This window comes from Gorilla gorilla, chromosome 2 (assembly GCF_029281585.2).
Source record: "Gorilla gorilla gorilla isolate KB3781 chromosome 2, NHGRI_mGorGor1-v2.1_pri, whole genome shotgun sequence".
Lineage (NCBI taxonomy): Eukaryota > Metazoa > Chordata > Mammalia > Primates > Hominidae > Gorilla > Gorilla gorilla.
In genome coordinates, this window is record NC_086017.1 from 152673978 (window position 1) to 152687555 (window position 13578).

General features: G+C 38.3%; 1 protein-coding gene across 3 annotated transcripts in view; it reads left to right on the plus strand.

Moving 5' to 3' along the window:
- RASA2 (RAS p21 protein activator 2) overlaps positions 1-13578 on the plus strand; it is a 128777-nt gene that overhangs the window by 436 nt on the left and 114763 nt on the right. The window contains exon 1 of one of the 3 annotated variants that reach the window (XM_055383106.2): positions 6-261. The exons of the other annotated variants lie outside the window; for them this stretch is intronic. Coding sequence (XP_055239081.2) covers positions 21-261 — 241 coding nt within the window. The 5' untranslated portion in view covers positions 6-20. Of the gene's footprint in view, positions 1-5; positions 262-13578 lie in introns of those variants that run through there. 3 annotated transcript variants of the gene reach the window in all.

A 13578-nucleotide genomic window follows, 5' to 3' on the forward strand; every position in this document is an offset into this window, starting at 1 on the left:
GGAGGGAGTGGGAGCTGGAGATGGGCCTGGGGTGGGAGAGCCCGGGCTGCGCCGGCGTGAGGGGCTCGGTCGTGGGGAGCGGCCTGGACGCGGGGACGCTGGAGTCCGGGGCGCGGCCGGGGGCGCGGTCCGGGGGCGTGAGGAGCTTCCGGCCGCCCTCAGACTCAGGCCTTCGCGCGGCTGCGGGCGCTGGGCAGCGGCCCCGCGGTGGGAGCCGAGCAGTAATTATACGGAGGCGCGGCCCGAGGAGGTGGCGGGCTGGTAAGTGGGGCTGGCCCGAGGGGAGGGGGCTGTTCGTTTCCTGGGCTCGGCGAGCCTGGGAGAGGTTGAAAAAGGCGCCCTGAGCTGCAGGAAACGGGCCGCCCTGGGGCCCGAGTGGCTACCGCGCGGTCTGTTCGCGGGTGAGCGCCCCGGGAGGAGCTCGGCGGGACACCTGTGCTTGCCCCACCTCGCTGCGGCGGGGACTTGAATCGAGGGACGGCGTGACAGGCGGGACTAAAGGCAGGATGTAGTGGCTTCCTGTGAGCAGGTCTCAAAACACAATCACCCAGCCCGCACTCAGCCCGCTTAATTCCCTTCCTTCTCATGCGTGTAATTGCTACTTTAGTGAGCGAGCCTACCAGTTGACTAAATACGAAATTTTGCTCAGAGTTGTCCGAGCATTACTGTGGACAGATCATTTGAGTTCTGTCATTTGAACATTTTAGTTTTAAAAACGACCCTTTGGTGTCAGGTTGCCATTTTTTTTTTCACGGTGGTTTATTTAGATGAAGTGCTTTTTGTTTTCTGTTTGTAAGAGAGATCAATAACATTTATTTTTGCATTTGTCGAAAATTAGCATTATTTTCTTCATGCAGTATTCTCAGATTGGAAACATGCTTCATGTTTTTTATAAATAACCCTCAATTATGAGGGCGTACTTTTCACTTTGAAGAAAATTGACTTGCATTAAAGTGGCTAACAATTCTTTCCTGGGCAGGATGTAAAATTTTCCTCTCCTCTAATACCAGTACTGTTGAGCTCACATTCTCCCACTTTTCCTCTTTTCAGGTGGTTCACGTATTTGGGATTTTATGAAACCTCAGAAGCAGACATGTTAACTTTTCTTATCTTTTTATTCCCTGAGGTAGTCCTGGGGCTCTTAAGAGATTACAGTTCTTAAAACCTGGAAAGTGACACCAGAGAGGTAGATCTTAGTTCCCAAAATTAAAGTTACTTTCTAGGGCATAAAACCTTTTCAGAATTCAGATTAAATTTTATTTATTTTTTCTTTTTTCTGTAACCTTATATTTGAGGGGAAAATTTTATTTTCAACTTTTGCATATATCTAATTTAACATTTGGGAAAACTGTAAATGGGCCAAAGTTTCTCCCTTTATATGATTTTCCAGATTTTTACCACTTTCTTAGTGCCACTTGATGCTAGGCATTGTCTATTGGAGACTCACTGGTACGTAACTGCAGGTTTTACCATGGAACTACATATACACATGTCTTGGAATTGAGGGTTAGGATTTCCAGAAGGACTTAGTTGTCCTGTGCTTTTGTCTGCCCCATGCCAAAGACCACTAAGAACAGTTTTGTAAGTGAAACTTGGGTCTACACATTAAAAGAAAGAAAAACAAAAAAACCACTTTGTTTCTATGGTTTAAAGCAACCCTGGCTTGGAGATTGATCATCCAGCTGCTGGGAATGATATTACTGCTTTAACCACAGTTGAAGTATTGTATCTGTTATCCTAGTCAGTTTCTTGCTTTTTAAATTGCTTATCTTATAGCTCAGGTTATGGAGTGTCTGCTTTCTAGAAAAAAAAAATGTATTTTTATACTTATATACAGAAGCTTCCTTCCCATTTCTTTGTCCTCCTTTTAAATGATGTAATCCACAGTTGGTTGACATTCAGAACCTTGTGAAGAGATGCTGTTTTCTGTTTCCCTGAAACTAACATGTGGGTTTTGTAGGGTGGGGACTGAGGGGTTGGAAGAGTCATTAGCAGGTGTCAAGGTCACAGAAATGAGACGGTGGTGGTTCTGACAAGATATTAAGCAGCTTGGGGAGGGTGTAACTGTGTCAGCTTTTCTCTTCACCACAGTAGGAAACCTTGGAAGAAAGCCTGATAGTGCCCACTAGGAGATGTGCTGGCAGATTTTATACTACTGATTGAGAGCCTCTTTTCTGGAGAGTTAGAGATCTGTAGGGGCTGAAAATTAGCCTGAAGAAATTTTCTTATTTCTGGACTTGCATAGGACTTTTAACTGCACATCACCCCAGTGAAAAGTGAGGATGGATTGGTTTATGTATCTTGAATGTTCAAGAGATAGTAGTCCATAACCTTCTTTAGGGGTTTCATTCCTGTAATTATTTCCCCTTATACTTCACAAGGTGAAATATCTGTCAGTTGGACAGATATTTGTCTATTGGACAAGAGGAAACTTAACAAAAAGTGGTAACCAAAAAGGTGGAGGTCACAAAATAACAACATGAGACCTCAATATATATAAAGGATGAAGCCCCAATACCCCTTTTTTGCTTGAGTGTACTTTTTTTTTTTTTTTTTGCCGGGGGGCTGGGGAGGAGGGAAGAAGGGGCATGCAAATATGTTTCAGGTGTTTTGTATGCGCTCAAACGAACCCAGGGAATTCGAGATCCATCTATAAGACAAAATATTGTCAGCAACCCTGGATTTGCTGCAGTTTGCGCTAGGAAACCATGACAGTTCTGAATTGTCTGCTTCCTTAAACTTTTTCAAGAGGTGAGTTTGGTTGTTTGATATCCTAAGGTTGTCATATGAACCCTTGATAAAGGAAATTAGGGGTGTACTCGACTCCATTCTTCGGTCTGAACTCCTGTGTAGCGAGTAGCAAGTATGCTAGAACACCTGAAACACATTTGCATGCTCCCTCCTCCCCTCAAAAAAAAAAAAAAAACACACAACAAAAAACCGTACTCAAACAGAAAAGAGGGATTGGGGCTTCCTCCTTTATGTATCTTCAGGCTTCATGCTGTTATTTGGTTACCTCCTTTTTGATTAGCACTTGTTAAGTTTCCTCTTATCCAATTACATTAGATTGTAAAAATGTTGCGGAGAGCACCCATGCCACCATATGTGTGGGCTTATCTACTCAAGGAATACCAGATCAATAAGAGAGCCAAATGGGAAAATTTTGTGTGAATTTTCAGATGTGTGATACAGTGCGAGATCTGTGGGACTGTGTGTTCCAAAACTCACTTAGTTTCTCTGGTGTTTTCAGACCAAGAATAGCCTAGGGTTATTTGACAGAGTAGGGAAGATCTCTAGGGTATGGTTAAGTGCTTGAGCTTAGAGGCTGGGTGAAGAAGTTAGTTACCTGGGTTTGAATCTTCACCTAATTTCCAACTTTTGTTAATGTCTTTGGGCCTTCATATTCTCATATATAAAATGGGGATAGTAAAAATACCTATCTCACAGGATTGTTATGAGGTTTAAATAAGCCTCCCTCCCTACTCTGCCCCTCCTCATCTCTGCCCGCTCTTTCTCACTCCCCAGGATCTGGGTCATACACCGACCATCTCTTAGGAAGGAGTAAAGTAGGAGATAAAAACTAATCTTTATCTGATGTTCTTGTCCAACGTATACTGGAGTTTCCAGGTGTACAAAGCTGATTAAAATCTGAAGACCTATATTCTTCTTTAAACGTTGTTAATTAATCTTCATATGGCGTTAGCCAGCTCACTTATCTTGAAGCTTACCTTCCACATCTTTTAAATGGGAATGATGCTTTTCCACTATCCATTGTATACAGGTTGTTCCCTCTGCTTGGGATTGTCTTTCTTCTTTACTCCACCCCACCTTTATGTCAGGAAGCTCCTACTCATCCCTCAAAAGCCTGCTCTATGTGATCTCCTTCCCAAAACCTTCTGAGACACTTCCAGTGCCATCTCTGGCCAGCATCTCTGCTGTTGGGGAATCACAATTCCTTGCTCATTTCCTTATGATAGCACATTTCATAGAAATCATTTGTTCACTTCTCCTGTTAGATTGTGAGCTCTTTCAAGATAGAATTGATTCTTGTTCATTTTTTAAAAATCATCCCGGTGTCAGCACAATGCCTAGAACAGAATAGGCCTTTAGAATATGCCCTACCTCACAATGTTATCCTGTGGATAATTACTAGATATGAAAGTATTTTATAAATTGTATACCTAAAAAAACTAGAAGGTGTTAGTATTAAGAGAAAACTGTATGAGTCTGCATCAGGAAGTTCATCCCTTTCAAAATCACAGTGCCCACTAAGCTTAGGTTTGAATTGATGCCAAAGTTGCCTTGTTACGAAAAAGATTAAATTTTTCTTAATGCTCTGATTACTTATTATTAGGGTATTTGAATATTGTTACTAATTGGTCCTGGAGCTTGGAAAAGAAAATCTCATATTCATACTTTACACATTAAGTGTTTTAATTTGACATGACAGGTTTGAATAAAACCGTCTATTTAATTCTGTGAAGTATAAATCAAAACATTTTATTGACTATCCAGTAAAGTTGAGTGGAAGAGATTAAAAAGGGTATATTCATGATAAGAGTTCATTTTTATCAGATATTTGAAATGAGATGATGAGTTATTTAGGATGGAGGAAGAATCCATCTTTCAGATGGATAGAAACTAGGGAGAAAAGGGTTCTTTGTAAAAGTTCACAGAGCAGTCTGCTAATCATTTGCTCTGTGGAAGACGGAAGGTAAACCTCAATGAGTTCATAGAGTTGTTTTTTTAAAACTCAGAACTCTTTGAATAGATCCTTAAGTGACTAATATAGCCAGAATAAAACCATCTTTTTATCCTTTAATCATAGCTGCTAATCCTATTTCCTTGTTAATGTGCTTTATGAAATTATTTGACAATAATATCAGATTACATGTTTTTGCTACTAATAAAGTTCTATTCCCTTTTGAGAACTGCAAACAAAATGTTGTTGTATAGTCATATATTCATGTAAGTTAAGCTTTTTATGTGTATTAAGACATTTTTATGGCATCTCTTTAGGTTTGTATGTAATTTTAGTTATCAAAAACCCCTATCTAAAGTGATAAACATTAAAAGTTTGTATCAGTACACATACAGAGAACCATAAATGACAAATTTGTTTTCCTGTCATTAATGACAATGACTTTGGTCAAATTCTTTAACCTTGCTGAGCCCGTATTTCCTTACTTGTGAAATTAGAGGTTTGGATGTGGTCTTTAACATCCCTTCTACCATTTTGATTATTGCTTTTTAACTTGAACCATTTGCTTTAAGGCAGTACATCAGATGCTTTATTTTAGTGTTTAAATGTATTTAGTACACTTGTTTTGCATGATTCACTGTTTTAAAAATATTTAAGATTTATTAGATAAGAGCGTTTGAATTCTAAATTTTTTTTCTGTGACTTAATTAATTCAGCAGCACATAATACATATCTAAGGGTCTGTTAAGAGACACTAACCCACTGGACTGAAAAAGCCATGAATCGGATGAAAGATCCTATTTTATCCTAAAGTCTATACTAAGCAATAGCTGTTTTTAGACATCTGTATTCTTAGACAATTATAGAAATTTAAAGCTGGAAGGTAGAGAACATGAAGGTAGAGAAAATAAAGGTTCTTACCCTTCATTTTACAAATGAAGAATCTAACAGAGACAGCAAGTGTCACACAGTTGATGGCCTGTTCGGCACTGGTCCACTATTATCAAAGTTCTTTCTAGAATGCTATATGAGATTAACTTATTACTATGAATGTTGCAAATGTACTACATTTAATACACAGAGATTATACTACTTATCTGTTTATATATTGAGAGGTGGTAAGATTTTCACTGTGCCGTCTACACACTCTCAACTGTTCCTTCTTAAGAACTTTGTGAAGTGGTTAGGATTAGTGATGAAACTATGGTTATGACCTAGGTGGAGATTGAACCTGGATGTTTAGTTACTTGTGCCATGGTCTACCTCAGCTATTTTCAGTTCTGACTGTCTGTCACCATGACCTGTGAACTAAAAAAATTATGATGCCTAGACTCTACCCTAGACCTACTAAGTCAGAATTTCTGGTTTCAAAAGTTCCATAGGGGGTGATGTTGGGCAGCTAGGATGGTGAATTTCAGCTTTTGTCACAAATAGATTAGCCACAAACCCTACCTAAATGATGGCAACCTGCCGTGCTATCATTTAAAAGGTATCAGTAGAAAGGTTGGTGTAGTTACAGTGAGATTTTAGTTTGTTTGCATATATATTTGATGTATTAATTCTATTTGATTAGATAATATGAACACTTGGTACAAAATTCAAGAGGTACAAAACAGTATATACATTGAAAAGTATTCCTTCCTTTCATTATCTTCTAGCCATTCCCTCCCAAGAAGCAAGCATTACCAATTTGTTATATCCTTTTTGTTGTGTGTTCTTCCAGAAATTAAGCATTTACAAACATAAATTTATGTGCACTAATATATTCCTTCCACCAACATACAAATTATATCAAAATATATACATTTTTCTGTATCTTGCTTTTTTACACTTAACAGCATAGCTTGAAGATTTTTTCACATTCACATAAAGAGAGATCTGCCTTATTTTTTAAACAACTGCATAATATTTCATCATTTGGCTGTACCACAGTTTGTTTAGCCAGTCCCCTATTAGTTGACACTTAGGTTGTAAACAGTCATTGCTATTACAGACATTACTACAATGAATAACCTTGTAAGCATGTCATTTTTAATATGAGTGTCTTTTTGTAGGATACATTTCTAGATAGATGTTAAATTGATGAATTGAAGGATATGTGCATTTTTATTTTGGAAAGACAATGCTAAACTATAGCAATTTAAGCTCTCGCCAGCAATGTATGACTGCCTATTTCTTTATACCCACGTAGGGTGTATTTTAAAACTTCTTAATCTTTACTGGTCTATGAAATAAAAAGGAACATTTAATTTGTAGTTTTAATTTGCACTTTTAAATGAGAGTGAGGATTGCTCTGTCACCAGGGCACGATCTTGGCTCACTGCAACCTCCGCCTCCCGGGTTCAAGCGATTCTCCTGCCTCAGCCTCCCAAGTAGCTGGGATTACAGGCATGTGCCACCACGCCCAGCTAATTTTTGTATTTTTGGTAGAGACGGGGTTTCACCATGTTGGCCAGGATGGTCTCGATCTCCTGATCTCGTGATCTGCCTGCTTCAGCCTCCCAAAGTGCTGGGATTACAGGCGTGAACCACTGCGCCTGGCCCTAATTTTTAAATTTTAAATTTTTCTAAGGCTTGAAATTAAGTTATAGGATCTCTTCATATTTTTAAGAGCCATTTTTTTTGATGTGCTATGTGAACTTGTCTATTTCTTTTGTCCTTTTTTTTTCTTGTGAGTTACAGTCTTCTTGATTTGTGAGAAAATGCTTTATGCTGTAAGGAAGTTAGCTATTATTTTAAAACCTGTGCAAAGATTTAAAAAATCTGTATACTTTGGCTGATGCCTGAATTTATTCTTAAGGTGATTGTGAGATCCAGTGAGGGCAGTCAGTTGTAAGTTTCATCTACTTATATAACGTCTGATGGTTGAGAAATTGAGAAAGAACTGCTTGAGAAAAGGTAAGTGAAGACTTATAAACAAAAGTTAAAAGACAATAGATTGGGAGAAAATATTTGCAGTGTACCCTTCAGACAAAGGAAATGTGTATAACACTTAATTATTTGCCAGGCACTGTTTTAAAGCACTTTATGCGTATTAACTAATTTAATCCTTACAGTAACTCTAAAAATACCATTATTATCCCCATTTTACATATTATGAGGAAACAGATACACAATAGCTAAGCTAAGTAAATTGACCAAGGTTAGATGGCTGGTGAATGGTGGAGCTATCAATCAGACTGGGCAGATTGGCTCTAGAGTCCATCCTGTTAACTCTTAACCTACTATGCTATTATGCCTCTCTATTTATTATGTCCAGATTATATAAATAATTCATACAGACTTAAAAACAAGAGGCCATTAGAAAAATAAAGGATACGAATAGGCATCTCACAGGAAAGGAAATACAAATGTCCAGTAAACATGAAAATATTGGTAAAGTAAAAATTAGGGAAATAAAATTTTGAAACATCAATTTACAAAAAAAGGAAAGTTTATCTCAGTCTTTGGTGAGGGTTTAGGGAAATAAGTATTTTCCTCGTTGCTGTGAGTTTAAATTGATAAAGCAATGTTGGAGAGCATTTTGGCTATATCTGTTAAGAATTTAAATGTCTATACACCATGCATTTTTACTTCTACCTATTTGCCCTGCATCAACAGTTGTACATTTAGAGAAGAGGCATATACAAAGATATTCAATGTTGCCTTGTTGGTAAAACAGAATAATTGGAGACGACTTAAATGTACATCGGTAGGAAAATGGATAATATGTTCATACACGTATTCTATAGCAACTAAAAAGAATGAGGTATATCTATGTTATGAAAGGAAAGAACTCCAGGATGTCTTGTTGGGTAAAAACAGCAAGTTGTAGAATAATATGTGTAGTATCCTGTGTATTTTTTTAAATCTCAAAACATTTTACTTTTCTGCATGTAGATGGATAAATACATAAAAAGAGGTCTGAACAGTTGTACAGATAGCAGTGATTGCCTCAGTGGTGGATAAAGGGAGTTAGCCGGTGCTGGGAAAACTGGCTAGGCATGTGTAGAAAGCTGAAACTGGAACCCTTCCTTACACCTTGTACAAAAATTAATTCAAGATGGATTAAAGACTTAAATGTTAGACCTAAAACCGTAAAAACCCTAGAAGAAAACCTAGGCAATACCATTCAGGACATAGGCATGGGCAAGGACTTCATGTCTAAAACACCAAAAGCAATGACAACAAAAGCCAAAATTGACAAATGGGATCTCATTAAACTAAAGAGCTTCTGCACAGCAAAAGAAACTACCATCAGAGTGAACAGGCAACCTACAGAATGGGAGAAAAATTTTACAATCTACTCATCTGACAAAGGGCTAATATCCAGAATCTACAAAGAACCCAAACAAATTTACAAGAAAAAAACAACCCCATCAAAAAGTGGGTGAAGGATATGAACAGACACTTCTCAAAAGAAGACATTTATGCAGCCAACAGACATATGAAATAATGCTTATCATCACTGGCCATCAGAGAAATGCAAATCAAAACCACAATGAGATACTATCTCACACCAGTTAGAATGGTGATCATTAAAAAGTCAGGAAACAACAGGTGCTGGAGAGGATGTGGAGAAATAGGAACACTTTTACGCTGTTGGTGGGACTGTAAACTAGTTCAACTATTGTGGAAGTCAGTGTGGCAATTCCTCAGGGATCTAGAACTAGAAATACCATTTGACTCAGCCATCCCATTACTGGGTATATACCCAAAGGATTATAAATCATGCTGCTACAAAGACACATGCACATGTATGTTTATTGCGGCATTATTCACAATAGCAAAGACTTGGAACCAACCCAGATGTCCATCAGTGATAGACTGGATTAACAAAATGTGGCACATATACACCATGGAATACTATGCAGCCATAAAAATGGATGAATTCATGTCCTTTGTAGGGACATGGATGAAGCTGGAAACCATCATTCTCAGCAGACTATCACAAGGACGAAAAACCAAACACCACATGTTCTCACTCATAGGTGGGAATTGAACAATGAGAACACTTGGACACAGGAAGGGGAACATCACACACCGGGGCCTGTCGTGGGGTGGGGGGAGAGGGGAGGGGGGAGGGATAACATTAGGAGATATACCTAATGTAAATGACGAATTAATGGGTGCAGCACACCAATATGGCACATGTATACATATGTAACAAACCTGCACATTGTACACATGTACCCTAAAACGTGAAGTATAATAAAAAAAAAAGAAGAGGGAGTTAGCCTTACCTGTAATGGTTTGATTTCCTATAGGGAGTATATTTATATATTATATTGTCAAAAGTAACTATTTATATAAATGAACTTGATACAGTATTAATCTTAAGCTGTGCCAGTCTCTGTTGCTCTACTTTGGAAGACTATCCTATCTGCAAAACAAGAGTAATCAAATGTTAGGTTTTGTAACATTTTGAGTGCTATAGAAGAAATAAAGTCAACTTTTCTGTTAAGTTTTTTTGGTAACTTTTGATATAATTTCAAACTTACAAATTGTAAGAATAGGCTGAGGAGGGTGGATGGCTTGAGCTCAGGAGTTTGAGACCAGCCTGGGCCACATGGCAAAACTCCGTTTCTACAAACGAAAAAAAAAAAAAATGCCAGGCATAGTGGTGTGTGTCTTTAGCCCTAGCTATTAATACTTGGAATGCTGAGGCCAGAGAATCACTTGAGCCCAGGAGGTTGAGGCTGCGGTGAGTTGAGGTCGCACCACTGCACTCCAGCCTGGGTGACAAAGTGAGACCCTGTCTCAAAAAAAAAGTAGGAATAATACAGCAAATTCTTATATACTTTGCCTGTTTGACTAATTGTTTATGTTAGAAAAACTTTTTTAAATTTTAATACATTGTTTCAGAGAAATGTGGTAAAAAGGGTCTGAAAATTTTTGAACCTTTAAAATATGACGTTTGTGTGAGTGGTACAGAATTTTAGTTTTGAATTTTACAGTTTTATATAAAATATTCTTGGTAGATGGGGTGAACTAATGTTTATTGAGTATTTACTGGTTTCCAGATGTAGTGTTAGGATACTTTGCAAAATATTTCATGTAATCCAATTTCATGAAGAAGATTGTTATTCCTATTTTAGAGAAGAAGCAACAGACAGAGGTTATTTGCTCAGGACTGTAAAGGAGCAGAGCCAAGTTTTCAGAAAGTCTTTATGTTACCAAAGCCCACATCCCTTTCTCTACAAAGCTGCCTGTCGGATGATATATTGGAAGGAATTGATGAATACATTTATATTGTCAAGAAGTTGATAATTACTCCTAAATTGGCTATGGTCTAATGTAATGGATATTCAATAAAATGATGTTTGAATGCCATAAGAATTTATCTTCTGGCCTGTTTTGGGGGTTCATGAATGTAATTATTTTAGCTGCCTAACTGCTTATGTGGGTTTGTATGTACTTTTGAGTGGTTCTTGGATATGTGTACACAGATACATACACACACACAGATATACACATACACACCTTTATATGCTCATGGGTGTAACTTCTTTATGTGTCTAGGTGTCTTTTTTTTTGTGGGGGTGGGGGTGAAGATCAATATGAATCCTATTTTGGCCCCCTGGATGCTGTCACCAGAAATAACAGCCATATCCCATATATAGCCTGTCCATGTAGCCCTGAGTTCTGCCAGCACCTGGCTTTTTGCCTTCCTTTTGTTTGTCATACCAGGCTCTCTTGGTCACCTTGGTAGCCTTGCTAAGCTTCTTGTAGCTATAGGTACCATTGGCTTAGCCCAGAAGAGATTCCTGCCATATGTACTTCAGAGTTTGGTTTGCCACTTGAGGAAGGGGTCTGTAGGGAGCTTGTAGATCAGCACACATTCAAAACTGAAACCGGAAGTGGGCAAGGCAAACCACAGGAAGATCCTGCCCGCAACTTGGTGACGTATCTATATAACCCATAGACACTTCCTGGCAATACCTTGTGAAACTTGCCTTTTCGCGTATAGTAGTTTCCTAACTTCTTGTTCTAGACTAAGCTTCAGTGAAAAGTGATTAATATGATAGCAATGTAGATAACTGTATGATAGTTATTGTGCACATGACTTCCATGCAGCAACTAGCCCCGATTATGTTCTGTAGACTTTATCACTGAGGAGTTGCAGTGGTATTTATGCATTTACTTTGTCTTGTCACTAGCCATTGTCTTACTTATGTGTAATTGTACTTATATATAGTTCAGGTTTTATAGCCACAAAAACCCTTGTGATATAATACCACTATACAGGATTGCCTTATTTATGTGGAATTGTACTTATATATAGTTCAGGTTTTATAGCCACACACACGAAAAAACAGTTCTTTGCTTCACTGAGTCTCAGCTAGCCACCCAAACTGTGTCATATTCCTAGAGTCCTGTGCCCACTCAAGTGTTTGCTCACTGGTACTACCTCATTTTATCATAGTGCCTTGTTCTTAGGCAGAACCAGATTTCTGGTAGGAGTTATTTAATGTGTTGATTTTTTTTTTTTTTTTTTGAGACGGAGTCTCCCTCTGTCACCAGGCTGGAGTGCAGTGGTGCGATCTCAGCTCACTGCAACCTCCACCTCCCAGGTTCGACAATTCTCCTGCCTCAGCCTCCCGAATAGCTGGGACTGCAGGTGCACGCCACCACATCCAGCTAATTTTTGTGTTTTTAGTAGAGGCGGCATTTTGCCATGTTAGCCAGGATGGTCTCGATCTCCTGACCCGCCCACCTCGGCCTCCCAAAGTGCTGGGATTACAGGCATGAGCCACCGTGCTTGGCCAATGTGTTGATTTTTTAAAGATTGCCAATCGAGTGGGATTATAGACTCTTGGATTATTTTACAGATACAAGTCATTTGCCAGGAGTGAGGAAAATTGCTTGACAACTGAGTTATCTCACCATGTTAATTTATGCATTGGAAAACTCTGCTTGCTGGTAGATATTCCAGCAGTCACCATATGCCTATTGGTACTATTTCTCATTCTCTGTCTGATTAATATCACAAATGTGTAACTTTCCAGTGGTGTTTTCAAGATGACAATTAAGGAGCCACTAAGGAAGGAAATAACAGCTACATAACTTTTTTCTTTTCAGTAGTTCTTGACAGTCCCCCCTCCTTTTTTTGTTTTTGTTTCTTCATACCCTGCAGCAATCTGATGTACTCTGAAGGGGGTAAATTTGAGACTCTTTGGAAGGTCATGTGTGATAAAGACAGTTCTTCTCTTCCTTTCTCCATTCAGAACTGTTAAAGATAAATCAATGGGAGTGTTTTTTTCTTGTGTAAGATTTATTATATACAAAATATTTTTTAAGTGTGTGAAAACTGATTAAATGATAAAGGCTAAGGTAGCATGTTTAAAGCATGGTTTTCTGCTACTTTTCTACTAATCACTTAACCTCTCTGAGCCTCAGCTTCCTTGTCTACAAATTAGGAATAGTAGTTTTACTAATCATATGGCATAGTTGTGAAAAGGTTAAATGACTCGGTATACTGCCTGGCATTTTGTGCTCAGTTAAGTGTTGGTTCTAACATGAGCAGTAGTGATACTCATAAAGTATCTTTTCATAGTTTTCTTAATGGATAACTTATTTGATAGAAATGTACTGGAGTATTCGTACTTACATGTATATCCAGTTCTTGTAGTGTTCATCAGGTTAAACTGGCAATAAGTGTTAATATCTGAAAGCATTAGAAATCAGTGTTACTCTGTGCTTTTTAAATTTCAAGTGTTGTCTCTCAGATTTTATTTTTTTATTTTTTATTTTTTTTGTCTCTCAGATTTTATAGCTGTGGAGAACCTAGAAGATTAACTGGCTAAGGAGTTGCAAACTCAAATATACACAGACCAGGTATAATGCAGTAAAGCCCAGCAGAGATTATTATGATTTAGTAAGATACACCTGTCTGC